The sequence below is a fragment of the Lutjanus erythropterus genome, chromosome 6 (assembly GCF_056507025.1).
Source record: "Lutjanus erythropterus isolate fLutEry1 chromosome 6, fLutEry1.hap2, whole genome shotgun sequence".
Classification (NCBI taxonomy): domain Eukaryota; kingdom Metazoa; phylum Chordata; class Actinopteri; order Lutjaniformes; family Lutjanidae; genus Lutjanus; species Lutjanus erythropterus.
Window position 1 is genome coordinate 30897412 of NC_139322.1, and position 27775 is coordinate 30925186.

The following is a 27775-nucleotide window of genomic DNA, read 5'->3' on the forward strand; positions in this document are numbered from 1 at the left end:
GCGTTTATTCCCTAGAACGGGTTAAGCTCAAAAAACAAAAGATCCTGCACACTTTCCATGTCCTTCATTTGCTTCCAAGCCCTAAATCCAGATAATCCTGATGATATCCAACTAGGCCTGCAATCATTATTTTCATTATCGATTAAAGTAATTTATCTCAATTAACTGTATGGTCTGTAAACAGTTCTCTGTTTTGTTGTTAGTCTTGACAGCCAGTTTGGTAGCTGTAACATGGAGTGAAACACAGCAATATGCCAGCAAAGGCAAGGATGTTGTTATGGTGTAACATTGCAGTAAATTAATATTTTGAAAGCAGCTAATTTTCATCTCTGTACTCTCAGTGCTTAGTGTGTCCACATTTATATTAGATGAACAGAAAAGTGCTCATGAGCCCCCTCTCGTATATCTCTTTTTCTGAACAGTGTGTGTTTTCCCTCTATGCTGAAGTCTCCTCTCTCCTTGTCCAGGCTCTCCGGGCCTGCAGGTGCAGTTCAGAGTCGATGAGAGTTTCCTGAGGCCAGGAGAGAAGCGCTGGTTCCTGCGCTACCTTGCCCTCCACACCATGCATATCGACATCTGGGACAGCAACTCGTTGCTCCTCATAGGTTCTACTGCCATCGAGCTCAAGGTAGAGGACTGATTCTGTCAAGATGAAAGTGGCCATTTGTGATTATTAGTTGCCGTATTTCAACATATACCCTGATTCCCACTTACCCGGTGTCCTCCGTAAGAAGAGTTGAGCTTGAAAGGAAAAAAAAAAAAAAACACTTTCAGTTTCACATGCATTGTCAACTCATGACACACTTTCATTCCAGCGCAGTGCGTCTGTCATAGATTAGCGCAGCGTCTGTATATTGCTTTAACACATTTAATAGAGTGAACCAGGCGTTGCAGAGAAAACTGCTACTGATAATAGAATGTCAAATACAAAAACTTCACTCTATATTAAACAGGTTTCCATGAAAACACGAAATGTCATAATAGTTGTTACAAATGGTCTTACTCTGTGTCAACTGGAACCAGAATGAGCAAAAATGATCCTGTTTAATGAGATATGCAAACTTTGTGTCTGTTTAGAAAAACTGACCGAAGCAAGTTTTGTATTTTAACCTCTAAAGAGAAACTAACCATGGATTAAAGGCCTTTTAATTTTGGTCTTTTCAACTCTGCTGTCTATTGATTGGGCAGAAACTCTTTAACCAACCTTGATGTGGAATTGATTTGTTTTGCAACTTGAAATTTGTAAAACATTAAATGAGAAAGAATTAAGAGAGTGGTTTACAACTGGACAGAACTGTTTTGAATGCAATATAACCCAAACTCCAAACCATTTCTAGCGTGAGTTTGCTTTCATTTTCTTGCTAGTCTGTCTTCTTTTCAGGGGAAATTTGGTACTTTTCATGTGGATGTTCAGTCAGCGTTGATGGTAAATGTAGTCAGTTAAAGCCATAAATTCTTCAGTGCTGCTGTATTGCCCGAGAAACCAGAGACCTAATCTGTAGTTCTAACTGCATTCAGTGATTTCACGGTGATGTAATTGGAGGCAAAGAAGAAGTACAGACTATTTCAGCCAGTCTCCACCTCTGGGAAGCCAGGGTCATGCTAGATGAGTATTTCTATCACCTAATACTATGTTTTAGCCAACAAAGTAATAGCTATCGGCTCGGGTGGTGATACACAGCAACATGAGAGCGTGGGCATTAGAAGCTTGTATGCAATGTATCCTGATACACGTAGGCCCTGCTGGCACAGCTCTGCAAGCAGCTTTCCTGGTCAACATAGCATACACTGAGGAATTTATTGCTTAAAAATGTTTGCATTTACTATGACCACTGACTGGACACCCTCATGAAAAGTGCTAAATTTCCCCTCTAAGTCATTTTCCCTCATGTCTTAATATGAAGATTAGTTTGTTTTTAATGCTTATTTGCAAATAAATGCATTTTATTTCCTTATCTCACACCTTATTTTGCATCCACAGTATATGTTGCGTCAGGGTAAATCAGCAGTGCAGGCCCTTCATGAGGTGGAGGTTCTGACCACCGATTATGTGGGAGAGGACACCGTGCTGACGAGTGCAGATTTGGACCGACGGTCAGCCCTCAGCCCCATGGCGGTCCACACCATTGTCAGGGGCCGGCTGCACATACGAACAGGCAACATAGGTAAGCTGCACGTTTTTTTTATGTTGAAGTCATATTTTTCTCACCAGATATTGATATGACCATGGTATTGACCCAGAAAAGCAACAGCATATCAACAGATGGACAGACCAGTAGAATAAGAATAAACTTCCATGCTCTATGTCCTTAGGCACTTCTGCATAAAGAATGAATTTTATGTTTTCATGGTGCAGTGCTGGGGATGCACTTAGGACTCTTACAGACCTGGCCGTGCCTAGGATGGGTATTGCATTAAAGTATTTTTTGTGCGGGCACCTCACCTCTGCATTATCACTGATGCTGGATGATAGTAGATGAGTAGAGTACAGAGTCCTCCTGTCCTGGGCCATTCACATCCCATGCCAGTTTGTGATGTTTCCAATCAGGGGGCTTTCAACTGCTCCTCTGTAGAAGTTAAGAGCCCAGAGCCCTGGTTGCAGAGTGTGGTACTGAAGTTTGCCATGTCTTTGTGTTGAATGTTGATCTGAAATCAACAAAAAGCATTCTGATGTAGGTGTTGTTAATTATTGTTAATGGATATATGTGAGAACCTGTGTACCTTAATACAGTACTAGGGCATGATAAATGAGAATCAGATGTTGTGTGATTAATGCACTTGCACGGAGTATTGAATAAGTGTTTGGTAAGAATTCACCTGACCGGGCAGATAGATGTCTCACTTTGCGTTGCTGTTTGCACACACTCCCATGGTGAAACTTGTAAATCAAATAGACTAAATCTAGTGCTGCCCCCACTGGGACACAGAAGAGGGTGGAGAGTGAATGCATGAGATGAGAGGGCTGTGGTGAATGGCTGAGTGGTTGCATTACCAAAACATGAAGGTAAATGTGAGGGAAGACAGGAAAAGATGAACTTGTGTTTATCTTAGTTTTCAAAAGAAAAAACCAGTACCAATATCGCCCAGATCTCCTTCTACCTCTGAAATATTTACAAGAGTGTTTTATATTCAGGTCATATTCCATTTGGAGCCTCAGATTATGAAGTAATGTTGTCTGTTTACTTTTATTGATGTGCAGAGTTGGGAAATGACAGTGAATCCCCAGGGCTGCGGCTGCTGCTGTTGAAAGTTCCCATTTTCTGGAGGTGTGCAGCCTTGCAAAGTAAACACTGTGCCAAAGCGAAATATCTTGATGTGATAGTTCCACTCCGTCTAGCAGCGGAGCACCTTTCCTCTTCCCTTGCACTCATCCAATTTGGGCCTGGCGTGCCCCCGCAGTGCGATGGCAGTTGACGATAGCTTGCTCGCCATTAATCAACTGTTGAAACGATACTCCCTCTCATAAACAATGCATCATTCTCCCGGTCTCAGAAACTCTGCGGAGTGCCATTGTTGGGGCTAAATATGCCAGCACTTATCACTCAAAGCAGGTTGAGAGCGCAGTGGGTTATTGGGTGTGCTGGGGATGGGAGGAGGAGGGTTGCGTCTGGCATGTAAATTCCAATCAAGGCTCAGATATCCATCAGGCGCCCTGGCCGACAGTCAGAATCAATTTGGGGAGGGAGGACTCGCAAGCACTTTTCTTTGTTTCTGCTTCCATCTGTCGCTGCCTTTCACACTTCCTTCTTCGCTCTTTATCACTGTCTTCCTGTTTTCTCCTATTCATCCATTTACCTCTTACCTTTCTATCACACGCTCTCTCTGGCTGGCTATTTGTTTTCTTCTTTCAGCACCCCTATATCCTCCATGTGCCTCTTTCTTTCTCTCTGTCTGTCATCAAGCTGCAATAAATCAGCGTTCTTATTTGGTGGGAGGCAAAGGATGTGAAGCTCGGTCATTAATGCTCGCTGGGGGGGGCAGGGGTATCAGAAGTTACCCACAGTATGACAGATGGATTTGTTGTATGAAGACTTTGACAGAGATGTGATAGGAAGAAGACACACACACACACACACACGCACAAGCATGTGTGCATATCAAATCACTCACACATGCCAAGAAAGCAGCATGCACTCATGCAACCACACAGGCATATAGACAGGCAGGTGTAGCAGAGCATGGACAAGTTGCATGATGAGGCGGGGTGGCAGAAATGAGGGGCAGACAGGTAGAGTATATCACCGACATCATGTGAGAACTCCAATTTTTGTGATTTTCAAGTTCAATAAAAGGATTACATGGCTTCTCTATGGATTCTCTGCTTCTCCTAAATCCCCTCCGGATGGACTCAAAAATGCACGCTGGCCAAGCTGAAAGGCAGGCTGCACTTCTGTGTTGACACCGTACAGATACAGCTCCTGGATTTCAGTTTGAGAGGTGAAGGAAGGTTGCTTGAAAATGGTGGATGACGCATAGTGTGAGACAAAAAAGAAAAAGTGTGTGGCAGAGTGGCAGGGAGAGTAGCTAAAGCAGAAAAATCTCTTTTCAGCGAGGCTGAAATTTCTTTTTGTAGTAAGGTTCTTGTCGATTTAGATTAATGTGCTGATTTAATTTTACCCATGCATTATTAAAGATAATGTTGTCTAGCTTAATACGTTCCTTAAATCCTTGAATATTGACTACTGTCTTTAATTAACTCAACATTTGCTTTATTTGAAACTGGCTAATATAAGACAGGCACCTTTCTAATATATTTTAATAACAACCCTCTCTGTTTTCTCTAATGTTTATTTAATGCTGCTCATTGCAAACTCAAAATGTCCTTCATATTTACCTGTTCACACATTTATCTGTTGTTTTGATAAATTAACACACTCTAAGTGTTTATGACAAAACAGATATGTTTTAATGTAATTCATTTCATATCTTCTAGCTCCCTGGGTTACTCACCCTGCTCTGCACCTGTGAAACCTTTGATACAAGAGACGAAAATGAGCCAGGTCTTAGTGATGCCTAATTTTCAAAACTAGCAGCTGATTTTATTGATGAGCCCCATAATATATATTTTTAACCACTCAGTGGCAAATAATAAAATCCCTAAGATTTGGAAGTGAGCTCTTGTTCTCTATTAGTTAAAAGCAGGGAACTGCAGGCCAATTTCAAAATTCTCCAAGATCCTCAAATGTTAGGTGAGCAGCTGAAGAATTTATTATTTTCAAATGTTATTTTGTCTCCATTTCAGTCTGGGTTTAGGTAAAAAACATAGCACCATTGCAGCAATATTGAAGGTAGTAAACAACGTTTCTTTGGCACTTTATAAAAAGCAACTTTGAGCTCACACTTTTTTAGCCAGACCTTTTAACACGGTTGATCATATCATTCTTAAGCAGGGGCTTTTTAATAAAGGGCTTTCAGAGAAAAGGTTTATTTTCCAGCTACTATTGCTCTCCTGTTCTGTCTATTTGTAAGGGTGTTCCACAGGGCTCCATGCTTGGCCCGCTTCTTTTTACTATTTATATTAATGACTTGGGTCAAATTGTGACAGATGCTCATTTTCATTTGTATGCTGAAGACATATGGAGGTTATTTACAGTAGTGCATCAACCCTTGCCAAAGACGATGAATTGGAACTTAATTTGAGACACTAATAAGACCAAGCTTATGTTATTTTCTAATGCCAAGAGTAGGCCACAGAATATCCATTTTTCTTCTCTCTACACTTGAGGGAAAGGTATTGAGACAGTCAAAAACATAGGCCTTCTGATTGATGATGCTCTTACTTTTTAAGCCACTAATACAGAATGTGAAAAAAAAAGCTGAGGCTTAAATTCAGTTTCTATTTTAGAAACAAGTTGTTTTTCTTGTAATGTAAAAAAGAGACTTGTTGCTGCAACATTCTTACCTGTGGTGGATTCGATTATGGAGATCTTCTGTATATTCATGCCCTGCTCAGGCTTTGCATATGATTGACTCAGCTTATCATACTGCCCTCAGGTTCACCACAAACTGTAAAGCCTTGACTCACAACTGTGAGCTTTAACACCGAGGTAGGATGACCTGCTCAAGCAAACTGTAGGAGCACACACTGGTATACTTTCCTATACAAAGTCATTCTTGGGCTGCCCCCATCCTATCTATGTGTCCTTTATTTCGCAGAAGAGTGATGGACAGTGGTCTTTGCGGTCAACATTTTTTTACGTGTTGTCTGTACCAAATGTTCGTACAGAGACTGGGGAAAGGGTGTTTAGATACTCTGCACCCTCTGGAATGCACCACAGAAAGTTTTAAAACTCAATCATCTGATGTCTTTGCATGGTTTTAAAACCTCTTTGAAAGATCTGGAGACACAAACATTGGAGTTTCACTGCTTAAACTGATGCTGTTGGCTTATACTGCACTTTTATTCCTTGGGATGATATGCATTTCTACGCTGTTTGTTTTGTTGCATATCTGATTTTATTTATCTGTTCTTTTTTTTGTACTGCTGCTTGTCTTTGCCAAGACTCCCTTAAAAAGATTTTTAATCTCAGTAGGACTCCTACTGGTTAAATAAATGTTAATTCCATCAGTACAACAGAGTGCCCTAACAGAAATCTTGTCTTCATTCACTACATCCAGTTGCTCTGATTTGCCAGTTTTTTCTGTTCCCGATAAGCAGCTTTCAATGAAGCTCAACACTTCCTGCATAGATTTATCACATTAAAAGCCTTCCAGGGTCTCACAGATCATAAGCCCTTCTCTTTCTGCTGGGCTTTTAATTTGAAACATCTGGCAAAAATGTTGAGTTTCAGTGAAATTAACTTAGTAGCACTCAGAAAAATGGCAGAGTGGAGGTAATTGAAATGAATTAAGAAATTAAAACAGTATTTCATGTGGGATTAGCGCTGTGGAAATTACCATGGCTCTACATTTACCATGTGAGCCATGTTGTCACCCTCAAAGATTTTAACAATCTTAATAAATGTATTTGTTAAATGATCTTATATGAGTTTATATAATCATGTGAACACCCCCCCTCAACACACACATCCCTCCTCTATTCCATTATAATTGCCAGGCAGTGCATTTCTGACCACATACTGCTCTCTCTCTCTTTTCTATTTTTTCTTTTTTTCAGTCATGCATGCTATTAATCATGTCTTTACTTCGCACCGTTGGGAATTCATCAGAATTAGGCTTTATTGGAGAACTTGAGTGGCAGACTGTCATTTCCAAATGAAAAAGAGTGAAACACCGAATGATATCCTTTTTAATCATCACAAGGTGGGATTGGCACGTAATTAATTTAATGGTAATGATATACGCTGTCAGGCCTATTCAATCATTCTGTAAAGAAGCTTTTATTAATAGCATCGTAAAGGGCTAAAGGAAGTGGCTTAATCAGAATAATAGAGAGTTGTGAAATTGTTGCAGGGATGTGGGGGGGTTTGGTTTTGCGGCATGACGTCTTGAGGAAGGAAAACATTGCTCCCACGCAGAGAACTGTGGGAGCAGATGAGGAGTGTATAAGCCATGACGACCGCCTGCTCGTCCCATGAAACTGATCGACTGGTGAATCCAGAGGAAAGCTACAGTGCTTTATTGATTTCATCTGCTAAATCCACATGAACTCTTGAGTGGAAAATGAAGATAGAGGCAGGGAGGGGGAGGTATACATCAAAGAGAGATGTTTAAGTCTAACAATTGAACACTGTGCAAGAGCTCAACATACAGAAGCTGGTAAAAAGATTTTATTGCACCTGAAATTATTACTTGAGTTGTAGTCTGCTGAGTCAAAACAGAGTCACCATTATGTCTAAGCAACCTTGTCCCAAAGATAGAAAATAGAAAACGCTGCATGACCTTTATAATCTCAGTGATTATGATGTAAAGCCCAGAGTTTTTCCAAAAACTCTGATACTGTGGTCTAATTGATGGTCTCATAACAGTGATTAATGTGTGTTGTCTCTCTAAAACAAACAGGCAAGCAAATACAACACAGATAGATGACAGGAAGATAGAAAGTAAACTATTGATGAAATAGAAAAGTAAAGAATGAAAAAAAGCAAGGAAAGATGGGCCATTTTCATAAATTTGAGGCAATTTGGCTGTATAACAAGAAGGACGCGTATATATATACGGAACTCAAAAGCAGTGATGCCTTCATTGGGATTCTGCTCACACTTGCCCTAAAAATGTACCTGTTCATGTATTGCAGATGTGTTTATGTAATTGTATATACATGTCTACTTTAACATTTTCCTGCCAACAGTAGAACCTGGGGATGAAAATGCTGTAAATCCTTTTATTCCGAGTAAGCTTCTTCTGATTGTTGGCATGTTCTGGCCAGATTGCTGTAAAGTTTGATTTGGATATTTATGGCCCCTGGAAGGTTGTTTTTAATGACAGTGACAACCCAGTCATTGGCCTAGTGCCACAATGTGGTTATATCAGGGGACAGTGACATAGTCAGGTGAGTTCAGACTGAAGCAAGTGTTCAGTGTGGTGTCATTGTATGTAAAAGTAGCGCAAAGACACAAGTCGTTTTGTGGCAAAGACAAGTCTATGCAAGTTGAAAACATTTGAATACCCCATGTGCTTTCGTCTGTCACCACCCTCAGAACAAGATGTCTGCTTTGCAAACCAGATATGCTGTAATCTTATGCTTCCATGGGAACAAGTCAGAAACAAAAGTTGTAGGTTTAATATTTAATTAGGTACAAAGAAATGTAGCAATTTTCTAGATTCATAAATTAGTAAAATCTTGAACCTGCATTGATAGTTTTTTTGCAGAACAGCTGAACAAACAACATACAGTATTCAAGGATTTAAGGACAGTTACTATCATTATACAACACAGGGTTGTACAATGCAATAAGAGTTGTGCCTTAATAATACATGCAAAATACAACACAGATGATAAACTAAATTCCAAATGGAACAGAGTGAAAATATACACCAAAATAAATGCATATATACATACACCTATACACCCAGGAAGTAATTCTGTAGTGCATTTTTAATTTTTTAATTTGAGTCATTTTGAATGACAACAGCAACAACAAGATGGTGATGATAATATGGTTGACAGTTTGTGTGTGTGTGTGTGTGTGTGTGTGTGTGTGTGTGTGTTAGTATGACGCATCATTGATGTAAAAACATGAAGTCCTCCTCCCTCATCCTGCCGGAGTCTTGTCATGTTGTGTTCTGTTAGTCACAAACATTCTCTGATGTCCCATTGTTTGGCCAGCTTGAGTCCCACGTCGTCCGTTTCATTTTCCTGGCCAGACATTATCCAGGAGCAGCCTTAATCCCAAACTGTAGCGTGGCTCTTATCCGCTTGCCTCCTCTCCACCTGGGGCATTCACCCACCGTCACCCATGATGGTGCTTCCAGCTGATGTGACTGCATGTTCAGAATATTCCAACTGCATTTGTTGATTGTCTGCTGGTCTTTAATCCAAACCCTACTTCTTCGTTTTCCAGTGCCTCACAAGTGTATTTCTGTGATGGTGATGCATGTTTTGGCAATAAAGCTGAAAAGAATGACAGATTTTTTTTGCAATCGGCAAAAGTTAAAGGCTATTGTTAGGCTATAAGTGAAGTACACGATGGTTGAATGACCTCCCGTCACAACCACAGAGTGACTAGAGTTTGGTGTGATGGTGTTTAATGTCCCCAGCAACCTCGAAATCTAATTCAACCACTTGTTAGCAAGCACCTTTTTAAGTCATGTAAAAACTTCAAAATTCGTGAGTGTGGTATTTACTGATATATGTGGACAAGATGTTCTCAAGCTTGAATTTGCGACAAAGGATCTTGAAGTTTTCATTTAAGAACTCATTTCTGGGTTTTAGGACTCATGGTTGCAGCAGTCTATTACATTTATTTGTAAATATGTTTCTGTGCATATGGTAGTTTTCACCCTCCTTTTTCACATTTCTTTAACTGGTGTGTGCTCCATTATGTTCACCAGCAAGTCAGTATTTTTTCTGGCTACTGTTTAGTGGGGGGCAGGTAGCATACGTTTATCAGACCTTCGTGACTGAGCCCCTTTCACATTACACATAGTCATTTGATCCTTGTTATTAAAGTATTTATTAGGGCAACTTTAATCTGGCAAATCAGTACTTACTTTGGTGGTTTATAACTTTAAATGAAATTTCTGTGACTGCACTTAAGCTAGTATTTATGAGCCAAGGCTGCAGTTTATATAATAGCTTCTGATGGTCCAACTCTATCTTACACACATATCGGTTGAGTTCAGCTTCACAAAAAGGTAATATTAGCCCCATTGCCAAAATTTAAGACAGTGGGCCCTTTTAATATCCAATCTGGAAACATGTTGCTGATATCTGCCAACAGTAAAAAAAAAAAAGTCCATATGTGACAGAAGGCAAAGCCTATTGATATAAAATGGTTTTGCTGAGTGAGTTGTCTCTGTATCATTTCTCTCTTAACTCTCACTTTCTCTTGCCATCTCTTTTGCTCTGTCCACACACATGCACACTCTCTCTCTAACACACACAAACAGAAAGCATGTATCTGCTTCAACACAGTAGAGAAGACAGATTAGAACCTTCTCCAGACCTCACAGTGCTCCTCATCTGCAGCAGCCTGATAAGCCCTGGAGAGACTGACTGTTGCAGCAGGAGAGAGTGGAGAGAATCCTGCCTAAAGCTGCCACTAGTGGAACAAAATATCACTGAAATTTACCTAACAATTAGCTTAGCTAGGTGACTTCCCTAAGGGGTCCACAGACAGTATGTCTCACTCATTAAAAGCGCTTGCTGTTGGTGCGTTAAGGCCATGCTTTATCAGCCTCGCTTTTAGCCCTGAGGTGAAAGGGAATCTGCTTATTCTGAAAGGTCAGTGGCCTGGAACGGGGAGCCAGAAGAAATCGAATATTGCAGACTACTTTGAAGCCCCCTTGGTGCTTGCTCCCATTTGTTCTGAGGGCCAGTAAATCAGTGGTTTGTTGTGGCCTTAACCTCAAGAACTGCCAGCAGAGCAAAGAGGGCGGGCAGGTGGGGTGGTGCCGAGTAGTGTTATTGTCATGCAACAGAGAGAGGTAGTCAATAAATTTGATAGAGTTCAGCCCCCTGGCACTTTGTTCACAATTACTCTCCTCCTCACAGACAACACAGAGCAGCAGATGCTGGGCTGGGCTGTCTCTCTGAAACACAAAGTCAGAGTATTAGCTTTCATTTCAGCGATGAGGATCATCAGCTCTGTCTCAACAATCTGCCGGTGTGATTCAGCAGTTAGGGACGGATAATGTGACCGAGAGCAAGACATCCACGTCAACCTGGATTATCTCTAAAGCAGGTATTATCTGATGAGCCTAATGATGGTTCTATGATAGCCGATTAATTAAAATGATTGAATGATTAAATCAGGGGGTCACAGTCGGGTTCATCATCAGTCCATGTGTTTTATTGTGGACAAGCGGCACCGGGTGTTCATCTTATCGCGCCCTTGCAGATTTATTTTACAATCATCAAAGCATTTGTCAACACACAAAAGAAAGCAGGCTGAAAGGCCCATAATGAGGCGTTGGGAATGAGATCTCTATGGCTGTGTTATTGATTGGAGATGTTTATGCGATGGCAGAAGTAATGTCTTCACAGTTATATTTGGGAAATATAACTCAAACAAATACATTCGGCTGAGTCGTGTGGCCAGAGGAGGGTGATGGATGATGAGGGGAATGCGTTGGGACGGCAGACACCTCACCCATTAATCTGCAGAACTGCGCTGTCTGTGTCTGTTTGCATGGCAACATCAGCTTCCCATTACTCATTTAGCTGCTGCCCATTATCAGTTTGTTGATGAAGGACTTTTCCTCTAAAAGATTTGGAGGGTACTTTTGCCTCCCCTTTTAAAACTCCTACAAGCTCACCGAGGTGTCAGTTCTGGGTGGTAAAGCCACTTAATTGCTGCACTCGCCATATTTCAAATGAAAGCATCCCGAATGAGGTGTCCCAGAGCCTCTTAGGAAACGCTAAAACTTCTTACACTACAATTAAGCACCTCGGTTGGGTGTGTTGTGATGTGCCGCAGCCTCGACACTGATGGGAGTAATGGGAGCATTGTGTCAAAGTGCACTGTAATTTAAAGAGCCGTAAACTTTAGTTTTAATTACTTCTTCAGTCAACTGTTGTAAATTGTACCTAACACATTCCAAGTGTTGGCCTCGGTATACCTGTAAATTGCTCAAAACAAGTCCTTTGACCTGTGGTATTTGAAAATGCTCTTGTGAAGATGGTGCACGGCTGCAGGCTGGTGCTGTGGTTGTGACTCTTTGAGCAATTATCTGTCACACTTCCATTATGGAGCATTTTGTGTATAAAGCACTGTTCAAAAGCATAAGCAAGCCTTTCCCTCAGCTACTGTCCTGTAGGGGCTTTGTGAAGGATGAATTAATGGTAGAAGAAACACTAATATCAACCATCATTCACTGCCTTTGTACAAGTACACCCTGGAGTGTTTGCATGTCTTTAAAAGACAGAGAACGCAATGATTTTGCCATTAAGGAACAGAACAATAGACAAATAAGGCTGAAAACTGAAGGCACTCTGTTTGTCAAAAGGCAGGTTTTTGCAGGATAACCCAAAACTGTCAGCTTACCCATCCAAACAATGGCATAAAGCTTTTGTAATGACATGACTTAAAAAGCCTGGGCCAATTTAAAAGTTTAATTGTTCTTTAAAAGAAAGATCTGTAATGATGTTGTCAGCCCCCATATCCAGAAAAATTGGTGTCTCACTGCATCTCTGACACCCAGCACTCAGCCAAGCCGGACAGAAGCCAACACGAGCCATCAATCAGCATGACACTCATCGCGTTGCAAGCTTTCTGTGTCCAGACCTCTCTGGCAATTTCAGGGCACTAATTAACCGCTGTAGGCTTGTCTTCATGTATTGATCCTGCCTCGAGTGTTCTAAGCCAGGGTTTAACCTGGAATGTGTTCACTTTGGCGCCGTCTACAATGAAAATGCATTGTTTCTCATGTGACTTCAAAGAGAACTTTGGCTTAAAACTGATATTTAGTCTGGTAAACTGGCCAGATTTGGCTTCAGATCTCAGTTTGGCTTGTTACTTCAAGAAGTGCCAAACACCCGAGTCTCAAGCCACTGCTGGAGTTACACAGATTAGGTCTTTAAATAGAATGAATCAAATGAAGAGTTACAGAGATAACGGGACTTCTATCAGTTATGATCCTGATAGCGATACAGAGATTGCCTCTAGCATAATGAGTGATCAAACTACAAGCAAGGCTAGTATTTCTCATTGAAATTTTCTGTAGTGGAGCCTGTTCATTGGCTTAGTTCCATCGCTCATTAGCAACCACTGCTATTCACAAGTTCAAATAAGCTGCGTTTCAGTCGGGTGAGATTCCTTTGTGGATTTTCACTTTTTTGGAAAGCAATGTCTGGTTCAGAGCCTCAATCTCAGCTGTTCCATGCCAACCCCACCTGTCAACAAGAAAAGTAAATGTGAATTGTCCTAAGCAATTTTGTTTAGCAAAAAAAAAATGGCTAGATGAGATGCATAGAACAAATTAAAAACAGTGCAAAAGCAGTTTTGTGTTTGGTGTTAAATATTTGAAGTAGCTGTTAATTGGCATAATAGTTAGTGGCTTACTTGTGCGATCAATTGACGAAGCTTAATGGTGTGCTTGGTTCTCAGATGTTTAGCAAATAATCAAATCTTTAAAAGCTAACAGTGATTTTTAACAACATTTTGAACTGTATTTATATTTGAATACCTATTATCGATGGTTAATTAGAGTGATACACTAATTTCCATTTGTTTATTTATTATACACATACAAAACTGCAGCTGTAACATTCATTGCCTGCAGGTGGTGCAAGTGTTAAACTTGCAGCAGCTCAAGTTCATTGAACCTGTTCATGTTTTTGGTGCACGGTGAACTGAACAGATGAGTGTGCAACTAATGAACACAAGCAAGTGCGGACAGAAATTTGAGCATGATATAGCCTAAAAACTTTCTTTGATCATGTAGCATGAATTGTATGACCTGTGCTTCACTGCAGGCTCCATTCTCCAGTCTCCATTAACAGTGACAGACAGACAGACAGATCCATGTTATGTACGCTCCTCTCTGTCTTGTCTCCCTCTTCATCTCCTGGCAGTCTTCATATATTATGGTGCATTCCATTTGAACTGGGAGGCTGGAATTTCATGTTCCCAGTTGGGAATTTCAACAGCATGTTGATGTTCAAGTTTGCTGTTAAGTAAAATGTTCTCACATTGTTGTAAATTTTTGCTAATAAGTGTAGATATAAGTTATCCTGGCCATCTAAACTAAAACAAAAAAAAAAACAGACAAAATGAACATGAACTCTGTGAACTGAAATTGACTGTAGCTTGTCTGTGAAGTGTAAACTTGCACAACACTGGCTTTTCCTCACCTGTAAGTGGCGTTGGTCATTATGTATAGAGCTGGTCTGACAATAACCAAATAGCACCGTGCTGTGAAGAATCTGCACCGTGTTTGAAGTGAGTGTGTGAGTTTGAGTTTATGAATTCCTTAACAGTAAATTCTATGTGGAGCTTCAAATGTAAAAATATTCAGTGAGCTCAGTAGATCTCAAACTAAAATCTGTATTTCTCTTCTGCAGGGTGTCCAGTAGAACCAAGCAGGAGGAGGACAGCAGACGTGATGCCATCTCATTCTCACATCATCACACCTCGAGAAGTGACGGGTGGCTTCAGAGGAGGAAGCCTGTCTTCCAGAAACATCCTCCAGCTCAATGGCAAGCACTTTAATCCACAGCCCACTGAATCCTGTCTGTGTTAATGTACTAACATATCATTTAACTTCACTTTCATTAACCACGTAGTTCATGTTTTTCTCAATTCACCTGTCAGTGTAAATCTAAACACATGCACATGTGTGCATTCTACGCCACGGAGCAATTAGCATCTTTTATTTGGGCGGTGACCATCCTCCAGCCTTGATCAACTCAACCAGATCCATTTCACATTCTGTCTGTTGGCTGCACCACTGAACCACTCAATTTTCAGCCTAATTGAGCTTGCAGAAGCATCTCTGGTGGCTAGCCACAGTCCTGTTTGTATTGTGTGTGTGTGTGTGTGTGTGTGTGTGTGCGCAGTCCAAGAAGAGGAACACACACACACTGGGGAAACCAATTTTTTCCTCAATTAGAGAAGCCGGCGCCAGTCAACGGGTGTATTTTCCTAAATTTGTCTTTAAAATGTGGACTATGACTCTCTCTCTCACACACACACAGACACATACACACACAGTAAGAGGCATCACATTAGAAAGAGTTGAAAACAAGCAGATAATTGCTTATAATGATATAAAGTAAGTCTGGCAGGTCTAGAATTACAGCCCACTCTGAGGAGAACAGACCTTAGAAATACTGTGTAATTATATTTCACAAACATTTGCTCATAGCACTCTCCATACGAACACACTGATAAGAAATATGCACATGGAAGCACGTGCAGGCAATCATGTACTGTATAAAATGTGTTTACAAATGCATATGTGTGTTCAATCCAAATCTATTCACTAAACTGTTGCAATTATTTATTCACAGCTCTTGTCTCTGTGCAAACATGGTCTGTTCACTGTTTCTTACCTGTTTCACCCTCCTCCTCCCCACCACCACCACCTCTCCACTACTTTTGTGACTCTTGCACACTGAACTCGTTCCTCTCTCCACTCCTCTTTTCCTTGCCATTTAAACATACAATGCGCCTAATTGCTTTCACTGGAGTCCAGTCGTGACAGTAAGACACACTGAAGCTGTGTGGTGAGTGTCTGCTCAGACCTCCTCCTGTCTGCCCGTGGTTCTAAAGGAAGCAGTGTAGCCTATAGACACTATCTGGTTAGGTGACTGGCAGTCGACTCAGTGCCTCTGTGATAAGGAGACTTGGGAAAAATGTTTCAGGATAAAGAGCGATACTGAAGAGGAAAACAGAGAGAGAAGGGAATGTACAAGAGTTTATATGTAAGCACAAACATAGGAAATTTACTCCTGCAGGTAAGCCATCTTTGTGATGAGTGAACTGCCAAATGTACATCAGTAATGTATTTCTGATGCATTTTTCTTCTTTAAAGCTACCACAAGGAGTTTTTAACTGGTCATAAAACAGCCTCAGTTTAATACTGATGACTCTGTATGATCTACATAAGCAAATGAAATCTTCCATGAGAAGACTGGCCATTTCTGCATAGTTACTTAAGTTAATTTTATTTTTCAACTTATATTTTGTGGTAATGGCTGTGAAATGATTGTTGAAAGTCCCTTGTAGTAGCTTTAATTACAGTACGACTAGTTAAAATACTGGGCTGTTTGCCGATTGGTTGGCCTGACCCAAACTTGGAAGCTGTAAGTTTTGCCATGTTTTATGTTGCTTTACTGTTTATTTTGTAAGTTAAGCTTTTGAACTCTGTGTTAGCATGCTGCGTTGCTAACCTGGCTAATACCACAGGCTGAGGCGATGTTGGACAAATATGGTAATATTTAGTGACAGTCAAGAGAAACTGTGTGAAAGTTGAGCCTATTTGAAGCCAACTGAATAATGAGAGTAGAAGATGCTGGTACCTGTTTTTTCATGCTGCTTTTTGCAGATTTAACTGGAGTGTGAACTGCATGAGCTTTGTCGTTGAACAAGGGCAGTGAGGTGAGAACCGCAGATGATATTTGACTCAGTGTTACAAACAAAAGAATGACACTAATACCTCCTGCCACGTTGTGGAGCAAACCTAAATGAATGCAGGGGAAATTCTGTTACTGCAACAGCTCCACTTTGCACATATGAGCTCAACATTCTGCAAATACTGTGAACAATGCAGGCTAGTTACTGCCGGCTGGGTTTACTAAACTTACTCGAACTGCCGACACAATCCTTACAGAAGAACCAGAAACACAAAGAGCCAGACTATGGAAAAAAACAAAATAGCAACGAAAACTTAGGAATGAATGGACACAGCAGTTTAAGTGTGTAGAGTGTGACATATTTTAGGACACAGTGTACTGTTGTGTGTTAATATTTTCATACTGGTTGCTATAAGTCTTAATATGCAGATACCAAAAGCTTGTGTCAATACCTTACTTTGAGAAATAAAAACATATATGAAAACTTTTTTTATCAAAAGAAGCTAAACTTTTGTGTGACAGTGTTACAGACACATTTCAAGTCAGTGCTTCAGAAGTATTGAGGTTCCATCCTCAAACATAGATATGAGTAATTTTAGGTTGATAAAAATTCATAATGCTTGTTATATGATAAATGTAGTTTATTGTCCAGCCCTGAGCTAGGAAATGTTCCTGAAGTGCTTAAATATGAGGCAAATTTACTTATCCTCGTCTCTTTTTCTCTGTCATCCTCTCTTTTTTCTCTATCTAAATCATCTCTGTGTTCATCAAGTGATAAACAGACGTACTGCTCTCTTTCTCTCTTCATGCTCGTTTCTCTAAGATTTGTGGCCACTCTTAGTCAGTCTGGGTTTATCTTCCTGCATGCTGCAAAATGTACTCGATCTGTTTTATAATAACACAAATTCAGTTTCAGAGATGCAGCTCTGAGTTTATTAATGACTCAGTGTTGTTCAATGTGCAAGATAGGCATATTCTCAAAGCTTTTAAAGAACATGGGTAATTTGCATGAACCAGCCCAAATGAGGATGGATAGTTTAGTGACTAGCAGATGAATCAGGTATTTTAATTAGATATTTTGGTGCTTGCAGAGGATACAAAGCCATGGAGGTGAAAAATAATTTGGGCGGATAGAGCAAGTCTGTTTTCCCAGCAGTAGGGCTTTGGCCCAGTTGTAGTGGTGCCAGTTGTTTGACTGTTGTCTGTGTACAAGCTGTTGTTTCTGGTGCTCCGACAATACTTTAATCTGTCGCAACTTGCTCCCTTGGACATTTGGAGGGTTTTTAGAACATATGGTCAAAATGGCAAAGAGATTAGATTCCACTCTGTTCAGTAAATATATTCATGATTGTGGCCTGTTTCTCCTTCACAGCGAGGAACACTGCACAGGCACACAGACTGGAAATAGACGTGCCGTCATTCAGACTCGGGATCAGAGCTGACACCGTCGCGCCCGGAGAGCACCACCTAAACGAGCCCGACGGCGAGCGCCGCAAGCTCGGCTGCATGGCTGCTGTGCATCAGCGGGAGAGCAAAGAAGATGCTAAAGCGGCTAAGGTCATGGTGAGGTCAAGCTTTGCATTCAGCCAATGGGGACACGAGAATAGCTGCTTATCTGTAAAGGAGAACCACAGTAGTCCGTCCCCGTGTGTCTCCTTTACTTAAATCTCAAACGGACAACAAAGACAAAACAAGAGCAGCTTTCATTCTGGCTCTGAAACATGTCTGGAGGGAGCATCTGTAGAGGCGCGGAGCGTCTCACAGAAAGCCTGTCGATGTTACAATTCTCGTGGCGATATGCCCTTCAACCCTCTGTGTTTTAGTGACTGCACAAGAAGGTGTTAATTGTTCCTCTACCCGAAGGCACATCTTGTATTTTCACCCGTGGGTGCACATGCTAAATGTGATTTTGGCTGTGGTGTATGTCTGTCTGAGACATTTTACGCATTACATCTCCTCTGGTAAGACCTGTGTTTTAGTTGTTTCACACCCCCATAACAGTCAATACTTTGTGGAATATAACCACGTCCTGCCTGCACAGGAAGAAGGTTGTAAGAGTTGCTTTGCAATTCAATTTGGATTTGACTTCTATGGCCTGATAGCGAGGACTTAATTTGGTGCAGGTTTATCCCTGGCATAATTTCAGTGTGCTAAACCTGTTGAAAACCTCAAGATTAAATTTTCTTACATACATTGCTTTACCATCTTGATTTTCAAACTCAATATGAGGTGTTTAATTTGTTTTTATGTGTACTGACCACAATACCTGGCAGCATGCAGTTTATTGTTCCTGTTCATAAGAAATCATCAAGGAGTAAATAATTGAATATTATGTTAATGGAGTCTGGCAGGCAGTAAGACAGGCAGTCACTGAACTCAAACGCCAGAGTGTATATTTTCTTAGCAGTGTGCTGTTATTTTCAGGATCACATGCTTTACTTTACATTGACAGACCGCTGACAGTTAGAAACAGTTGATCATCTTAAAGTGTAGGACTCATCGTCACTTGTTATTGTTATTGTCAAATGTTGTGCTTGTCATGCGCTCCTGCAGTGTTCCTGCAGCCTGCATGAGCTTCCACGAGTCTGGGGAGTAAGGGGCAAGGGAAATCAGCTCATGTCAATCATAGTTTGTGTATTAAATAGGAATTCAACCTGTTTAATATACAACCTATGGCTCCAAATCACTGTTTAGACTGCAGTACTCATTTTGGGAAGCAACTGTTACATATTGCTCCACTAAAGGGGTTCAGTCCAGAGTTAAACTCATGACGGAATAGAGATTTAATGATTGATGGGTTCCTTCTTTTTGCCACAAGCTGTTAGATTGTCCTAAAACAAAAACAAAGTACAGAAAGTGTGTCTTCTCCCACTGCCTTGGAACAAGACTGCACAAACGAATGAATGAATGAACCCAAACATTTGAGAAAACACTGTATATAATATTGATTCCTTTCCAATCATCATATCATCATATCAGTTTTTTTTATGATCACATGTACTTTGTAATAGGTCATAACTGTTGCTGTCCACAGAGTGACCTAGATTAGTTAGAAATATTATTTATTAGCATTAACCCAGAAAACAAGTCAGGTAACCTACAAACAGATTCAGCATATAACGTACCCTACCCTGAGTAGCATGCTGTTGGTCTTTTTACAATTTAAAGCTCATGAACACAAAAAAGTTGGAATAATGACTTCCCAACCTAGAAAATCCATCCAAGGAGCATGGGAATGCACTGTTCATCTTTAATTACACAAAATATCTGTATGTAAAGTACAACAAGCACAGTAGGTCAATATTAAACCAGGAAGTTGCTCTATATAAATTGCAATCGATGTTTAGAATAGCAAGTTTGGATAATAATTTTTAAGAATATTATGATTTTTGCCTGTTGTTACACTGGGACGTCCTTTTCAGTATTTGCTGTTGTTCTTTGGTGTTAGGGTCGGACTAAGGAAGCCCAGTCGGCCAAGCAACTTAATCAGATTAAACCCAGGGAAGAGCGCAGCAAGGCAGAGGGCATCGCCAACATGCTGAGCCAGGCCATCACCACCCAGCATCTGCTCTACGCCAGCCTTGGCTCTGCTGAGTACATGGAGTTTGTCCTGAAAAATCCCTTTAATGTACCTCAGACTGTCACCATTCACAGCGATGACCCTGAGCTCAGGTAAGACTCTGCAAACAGTGAGGTGGTGTCAGACTGGCACCCCACCCTTCACTGTTTGTTAAGTGTGATTACGTTTTCCACAGAGGAAATCTGAGCAAACTGTTCATTTCTTTGCAATCATGTGTTTTGTCTTTAAAATTAGGTGGATTTTACAGGTTTATACTGTAGGTGTGTCCCCAAAACACCAACTGAGAGCATGGGTTTCTGTAGTTTCCATTAGCAAACTATAACAGGCAATTCCCCAACAGTGAAACTGTGTTTGCATGCTTTGAATGTGTTTTCACATGTGATGGTGTAGCTCTGGAGATTATTTTCATTTTGATTTAGGAAACAATGCTGCATTCACACACTGTACTCATTGTGAGACAAACTTTTTCCATTGAACCGATAGTTTAGGCCTTCAGCTGTTCCTCAAATTTTGTCAGCACCAGTCTTTGCATTAAGGCTTTTCTGTGACTACGAAAGACTTAACAGTAGAGGGCAGTGAAGCAGCATTACACTGGTCATTGTTAACACAAGAGGAAGATGAAAAAAGATGGCCCTCTACACCCTTGTCATCAATCTTAATGCGTGGCTCATAGTCTGTTGTTGGTACTGTGTATAACAAGTCGCGAGTGGCTTCTCATTCTGTTCTGCGTTAATTTACTGCTAACCAACTCATAGCTCTCCTTTTCGAAGGCCACTTCAGCCCAAGGCCGCCTCTGAAACAAAAGTTAAATTGGAGTTCCATGAAACTTCATTCACATTCATTGCATTTGTCCTTGTCACCTCTACATTTTAAAGTGGTGATGCTACACTGGACTTTGTCTCAGCAATACTGTCCAGCTTGTCCTTAATTTCCCTCTGGGGATTAAAAAAGGTTTATCTTATCTTGTCTTAGCTGCTGCCAGTTAGCTGCACACACACTACTTTGTATCCTAATGTGGATGCAGTGCAGAGTTCATTTTTACTGCAGACTTTTGAGTTGTCATATAAAGAAAAGCACAGGTGTTATAATAACAACAACGGTGGCCCCCATTTACTGAAGTGCCCCAGTAAGTCATGACAGTGAACCACTAGGCAGAAAACCAGAAGCAGCTAAATGGACTCATCCATCATTAATTTACACCTGTGCTTTTCCTACTGTGACATGTCAGTGCCTTTCATGTAAAATGTGTATAGACAGTAAAGGTTGTTGGACCATGGACAATAAAAAGTAAACTAGATTTTTTTTCTGTTGCAGATGCAGACAAATCTTTCTGTTAAAGAAGCATAAATGACTGTTTATTACAAAAAACCTTCCTCTTAGAGATCAGAGGAGGATATAATATAATATAATATTATCATATCATATAACAAAGACTTGCGTTTAGTTGCCATCTTGTATTAGCTTGTATGTTTAAGTCAAGTTTAAGTTGATCAGGTCTAAGATACAACAAAACTTCTTTCATTGCAGCTGATATTTGTGAATGAAAAATTTTCCTCTCAACACTGTTTATATATATATATATATATATATATATATATATATATATATAGTTGTTTTTTTTGTTTTGTTTTATTTATTTTTTTTTTTGTTTTTTGATTTAGGGTTGGATTTGGAGAAAAACATTTTAAACCATAGTTAGCTCATTTATATTTTGTTTTACTTAGGTTTGTGTTTGTTAAAAAGCATGCTATATATCTGTGTTTTTTAAAACTTTATCACATTTTTTTAGAAGTTGGAACCACAAAGGTAGAAATGGGTTTGGCTGGGGTTGTTTTTTGAAAAGAAAAACACCTGACAGGCCAAGCCTGACAAGACAAGCAGCCCGTCTGACAAAAATTCATTTGCAAAAAAACTTGAGAACTCCTTTCAAATATGATGCAGTATACATACTGTATTCCAAGTATAGATTTACTGCTGCACAAAAGAATGGTTTCAAGTGACCTAAATGTGTTCTCCACTTCAAGACCCTCTCAAATAAGTGTTCAAAACTGTGTATACTTCACCATCACTTGAAGCAAAAGCACCATACAGATGCCAAAAAACAGTCAACTTTGGGTTTTTAAAGACTTCTTGTATATTTATCATTTTACCAGAAGCTAATGCTATTTGGGAGTCCTTCAATGGAAATGTTTGGGAACCACTGTTTTATATAACCTGTATGGTCCTTGCATAGCAGTGGAGACGGAAACAATAAATAATATCAAAGGAAAAACAGGTTCTAAAAGGTTCCAGGTGGAGATATTTCAAGGAAGGGATTGTGATGCTGAATTAATTATGGAGCATTTCTCATACAGTGATGCAAGCAAGTTATAAAACATTAAAACTATGAAACACCAACACAAGATTAAGTGAAGTCATGTGGATGTTTGCTTGTGTGACTGTGTGTTTTATTCAGGTTGTGGGAGTCTGATTCACAGCTTGCTCACTGTTTTGATATGATGCATGTGTGTGTAGGTGTGCACGAATGTATGTGTTTGCATGTGTGTTCGTTAAAGGTTTTGAAATCGGTTCCATTTGCTGTTTTGACACATCTTGTTTGTGTGTGGTGGGTGCATTATTTAGTCTTTGAATTTTATAATTTGAGACAGCATGTTGTGTGTGTTTGTGTGTGTGTGTGCGTGTGTGTGTGTGTGTGTGTGTGTGTGTGTGTGTGTGTGTGTGTGTGTGTGTGTGTGTGCGCCTTGCACATTTAAATTTTGTTCACAGTTTTCAGATGTGAGTATTTTTATTTATGAATAAACAAGATAAATTATTAGTCATTCAGTACAAATAGCAGCCACATTTCCAAACACATTTTGGAAACGTTTGTGTCTGCATGAATAAGAAAGATAAATTCAGATTTTTGCCACATTTCAGTGTATTGTTCGCGCACGTACTTTAGGCCCATAAACAAAGAAGATTCTGGCTGCTTCAGCAGCACAATCAGTTGTCCTTGACACAGATGCAGACATTATGCTGGTGAGGTGCTAAATACCCCCTTTAATCCACACATAGCAGCCATTATAACTGACGTTTCCTGGATCACCCCTTCTTGGTATCCATGTCGTGTTTGTTTCCTTCGGTTAGCGTCCTTGTTAATCCCCCCTCACTGAATCTTTTGTTATGGATTCTGCTCATGCCTGAGCTTTGGATTAACATATATCACGTTGATCAACAAAGGCTGGAGTGCGCCATGGATGAATCATTATGGCATTAGCCCGGTCACCCAGCCTACCAGGTCTAATTGAGAGTCATCAATCCCTGCATCTGTCCTCTCGGCGGCTTAGCGCCCTGTTCGTTTATATATTTATTTCCTGATGAGGCAGCGTGACACTTTACACCAAACCGTCTGCCACCTCCACCGTGAGCCAGAAATGTGTAAATTAGCTAGGAAGCTTCTGTGTTTGATGTTTTTCCACCACAGCACTGTAAGTTTCAAGAGTCAAATTCAGCTCACTCTTTCAGGTTGAGGCGGTTCACTGAGCACAGCACTGCCCAGAACACTCTTAGATTTTATGACGCTGTGGTCTTTTGTCGCAGATCTGCTGTAATATTGTGTGTGTTGTCTCCATAGAAATGATGAAAGGAGAATTGAACTCAGTCATTATTAACTAGGCCTATATCAGAGTTGAATTATTTTAAAATGACTGCTTTCTGGGTTTACATCACTTCTTACCAGGCGGTTTGGGATTTCTCGGGATTTACTTGTAAGGGTAGAGTGATCTTCCGCACTCAATGTTGAACGCTGCTCCGAGTTTGCTCTCTGGTTTTGGGACGGAAGCCTGCATGTCTGATTAATCCACTTGCTGAACCGCCCGCATAGTTTTCTTTTCCTCATCTGCACTAAAAGCTATTTTGCAACAAAGCTGAACTGTAAGCTGCCATTTTAGGATGACGAGTGGTTGTTAGAAACAGCTGTAGCTTAAAGATGGATACAGTTACATAACCGTAATAATGCATTTCAAGGTTGGATTTAAGTGTTTGTTTTGTTTCAGTATGAACAATAGTCCGTGGGACGCTAACACACAGGCACACACAGGCACAAAAACACATGCTAAAAATCTTGTGTTGGAATGTTTCTGGGGATGAGGAAATTGATTTTGATGAGAATTCCCAACAAATACCTGGATCTGAATTCCCAGTATTCAACCCTCATTGACATGTCATTGCCACTAGTTTATCTGTTGTTGAGATGTGCAGAATTTATTAGATGTACGTGTTTACAGGGACAGTAAGTGTTTCTGGAGAAAGAAAGGTCATCAGTTACAGGTTCTTTGGGTTGGTGCCTCAAAGATAGTTGAATTTGAGTCTCATTCCCAGGTTGTCAAATACTGAGGCTTGGGTTGGTGGCTTTGACAACCTGGGAATGAGCTCAACAACCTGTGATTGGCCAAAGGTTCCCTCCATTGGATACATTTTCTAAAGCCTGAAACCTGAGTCAAAACTATGTGCAGAAGTCTAGTTTTTCTCTCAGACCACTTGAATTACATCATGCTGAAAGGTTATTATGAACATTTTGACCAATGATGCCTTTAACTTTAATGAGGTAACAGGAAATTTATTTTTTCCACTAATCTGCTAACTCTTTGAAGGGCTGCAGAATTTGTGCACAAACAACAAAACTGGCCCCTGTATCTTTGTAATCCTATGAAGCACAGCTCGGTCAGTTCACAGAGGCTACTCTGCTCTTACTTCCTTGTCAATATTTCATCCAATATTTGACAGTGTGCTTTCTTGAGAACACAAGCAAGGCCTTGGGTTAGCTCTTTGTTCCCCAGAAACAAACAGTCTGACCCTCAACCTGAAATCCAGCGTCAGGCTTTGAAGGATGCATGCTTAGAGAGAGGCTAGGCTAGCTGTAGCTTTGATGTCTGCAGTAGTTTAGAGCCCAGAGGCTCCTCTTGACGTGGAGGATACGTTTGCTACCTGTTGCTATCCATTTTGCATGGCTACCTTTTACACTTGGCCTCACAGAGCTTAGTGTGAGCCATGACTGCTAGCTGGCTGGCAGAGAGATAGGAGACTACTGCTGCTGTCCATGCTGCTGCTTTCTCTCTTAGTATTTCTCTCCTCATTATCTGATTTCTCTGTGCTTTCTCAACTCTGAGTTCATTAAACTCTCTCTTTCTATATCCTTTTAATCATCTTTATTTTGTTCCTTCTCTGATTGTATCTCTATTTATCTCAGTCTGTTTGTCCTCGTCACCCCCTGCCTTGTTCTATTTTCTTTCTTTAAAAATGAATCAATCCATGCTTTTTTAGTGTGTCTTTGTTCTCATGATAAGCCACAGGCAAAATGTTTTATTCCAGGTGTACAGGTGGGAATTTCCCAAATAAGTTTCATGGAACTGACTGTTGCATCTCACCCTAATGTTAGCGAGGTGGGACCCTGAAAAATTCATAAACTCTCACACTCCTATTGAGAGAAATTGCCCTCTCCATGCCCATGGGTTGGACCCTTTGATGTTTTAAGCAGCACTTCCCTTTATGCATTTGTGCGTGAAATTTTTGCATTCAAAGGAAGAGGAAAGAGTGGAGACGAGACCTCCCTGTGTTGGCATGTGTGTTATCTGTTCCTGTTGCTTTCTCCCTGGAAATCCATTTGTTGGGGATTGGAGGGGGCCTTTCACTGACCTTTATATACACGTTATGAAAGTTGCCATCGGTAATTAAAAGGAAAGCATTGTGAGTTTTTGTGCTGACTGCTCGACCGTGGAATTAGCTCACTTCGATTGTTGGCCATACTGTGAACTTCACATTGCTAGAATCTGTTTGTAAGACTGGGAACAGTGTTGTTTGTTTGTACTACAGGGAATTGAACTGTGTTAGATGCTGCACTGGGTACCTTGGAGAGATTAGATACGGCATGTAAGGAATATTTATCATGGTCTCCCATGACCACACATCAAAGGTAAAGGATATAGAGAGACAAAGTCCCTCCTCTCACAGTGGACCACCATGGGACCTTATTTTGGAAAAAAAATACATACGGTAGTTAAAGGCATAATATGAAACATCATCCCTTCATAATAACTTCCTGTCATTACTTATGACCTACTTTCTGTGCTCTGGACACTGTACCACCTAAAGTGTCTGTATTTGATGTCCTGGGAATGAGACACAACAATCAACTATCTTTCTGGTCCTACTGATTCTACATAGACAAATCATTTTTTGATCCTGATGTGTCATGAATTCAGATATGATGTTTGTAAATGTAAAATATAATTTTGCAAATCAGAAAACCTGCAGTTTGTCAAGTTTTTAAGTATAAGACTAAAAAAATACATAATTGAAAGACTATATACCCAAAAGTTGCATGAGCAACGTCAGGCTTTTCTCTCTCCACAAGGTAACATTATGTGTTTTGTACTGGGATTTATGTACACGAACAGCGGGTCTTGCTCATTCTTTCACTTCCCAACCAATGAAAGTTCCAGGAGTCATCGGGTAAATAGTAGTTCCCAAACTTTTTTTCCTTTGACCCCACCTCCTTTACGTCTGTTTTTTAGGAGCTGTGTGCCCCCCTCAGCCTGCACACACACCAAGATACAAAGAATAAATGATTCCTTTCGAAGACTTATATTCAAAAATTATTAGTTATAATTGTTTCCATTCTTACCTATGATAAATGCCTCTTTTTCAGGATAAGCTTAATTTACAGAGTGGTTTCACACCAAACTAAATGGTACTGCTACAAACTGGCTTTCTTGACTTGAATAATTATCATCTAAACTGACCAACATTATATGTGTAATTCATGGTGCAATTGGTTTGTCACCACTGACTACCATGCATTTTTTTTCATAAATAAAGTCCAATGTGGAACACTCTATTCTCTCCTTCACACTTCCTGTTTCCTCAAAAAGAGCTAATACTTTATACTTTGTAATACTTTATAGTGATTATGATCAATTTTTTTATAGTAACAATGTATCAAATAAAAATGTGACAGTGGAAAGGGGTCACTCATATGAACTTAAAGAGAATTATTACCAAAATCTGAAGCTACCCTTGGTTTTCCAAAGCTTTATAATGACTTCTTTATAATGAGCCCGCAACTTTACAGTTTTGTTTCACTCTCACTGCTCTTATAACGTTTTTTGACTGCAAAAGGTAGATGTTTTCAGTGAAAAAGCTCTAAAAACCCACTGTACATTATCTGTTCAGCACCAAGTAGCAGGCAGACACAGTTAGCATCTTCCTGGTGAACATATTGAAGCATATTATCCACAGACTGCTTTCATTATTATCACCAGGTCAATATGTCAGCAAAAGTGAAAGCTAAATGACGCCACATCATTGTTGCAGTCAATAAAACATGTTTGTGTCATTTATATCTCTAACATTTCTCTCTGCTTCTCTTGGCTGGAGGGAAAATTGTATGTTCATGTAATGTTTATGTTATGTTTGTGCATTTTTCAAAGTCTTTCATTATTGAACAGCACATTATAACATTTGTTACTGCAGATTCTTTTTAAAAGTTTACTCACTGACAGGATATGTAGGACATAACT

General features: G+C 40.1%; 1 protein-coding gene across 1 annotated transcript in view; it reads left to right on the forward strand.

Annotated features, from left to right (window-relative positions):
- Positions 1-27775, forward strand: part of nphp4 (nephronophthisis 4) — a 222786-nt gene that overhangs the window by 171914 nt on the left and 23097 nt on the right. The window contains exons 16-20 of the mRNA XM_084721632.1: positions 468-628; positions 1982-2165; positions 14627-14761; positions 18012-18202; positions 20088-20311. Of these exons, the coding sequence (XP_084577758.1) occupies positions 468-628; positions 1982-2165; positions 14627-14761; positions 18012-18202; positions 20088-20311 (895 nt within the window). The remainder of the gene's footprint in view (positions 1-467; positions 629-1981; positions 2166-14626; positions 14762-18011; positions 18203-20087; positions 20312-27775) is intronic.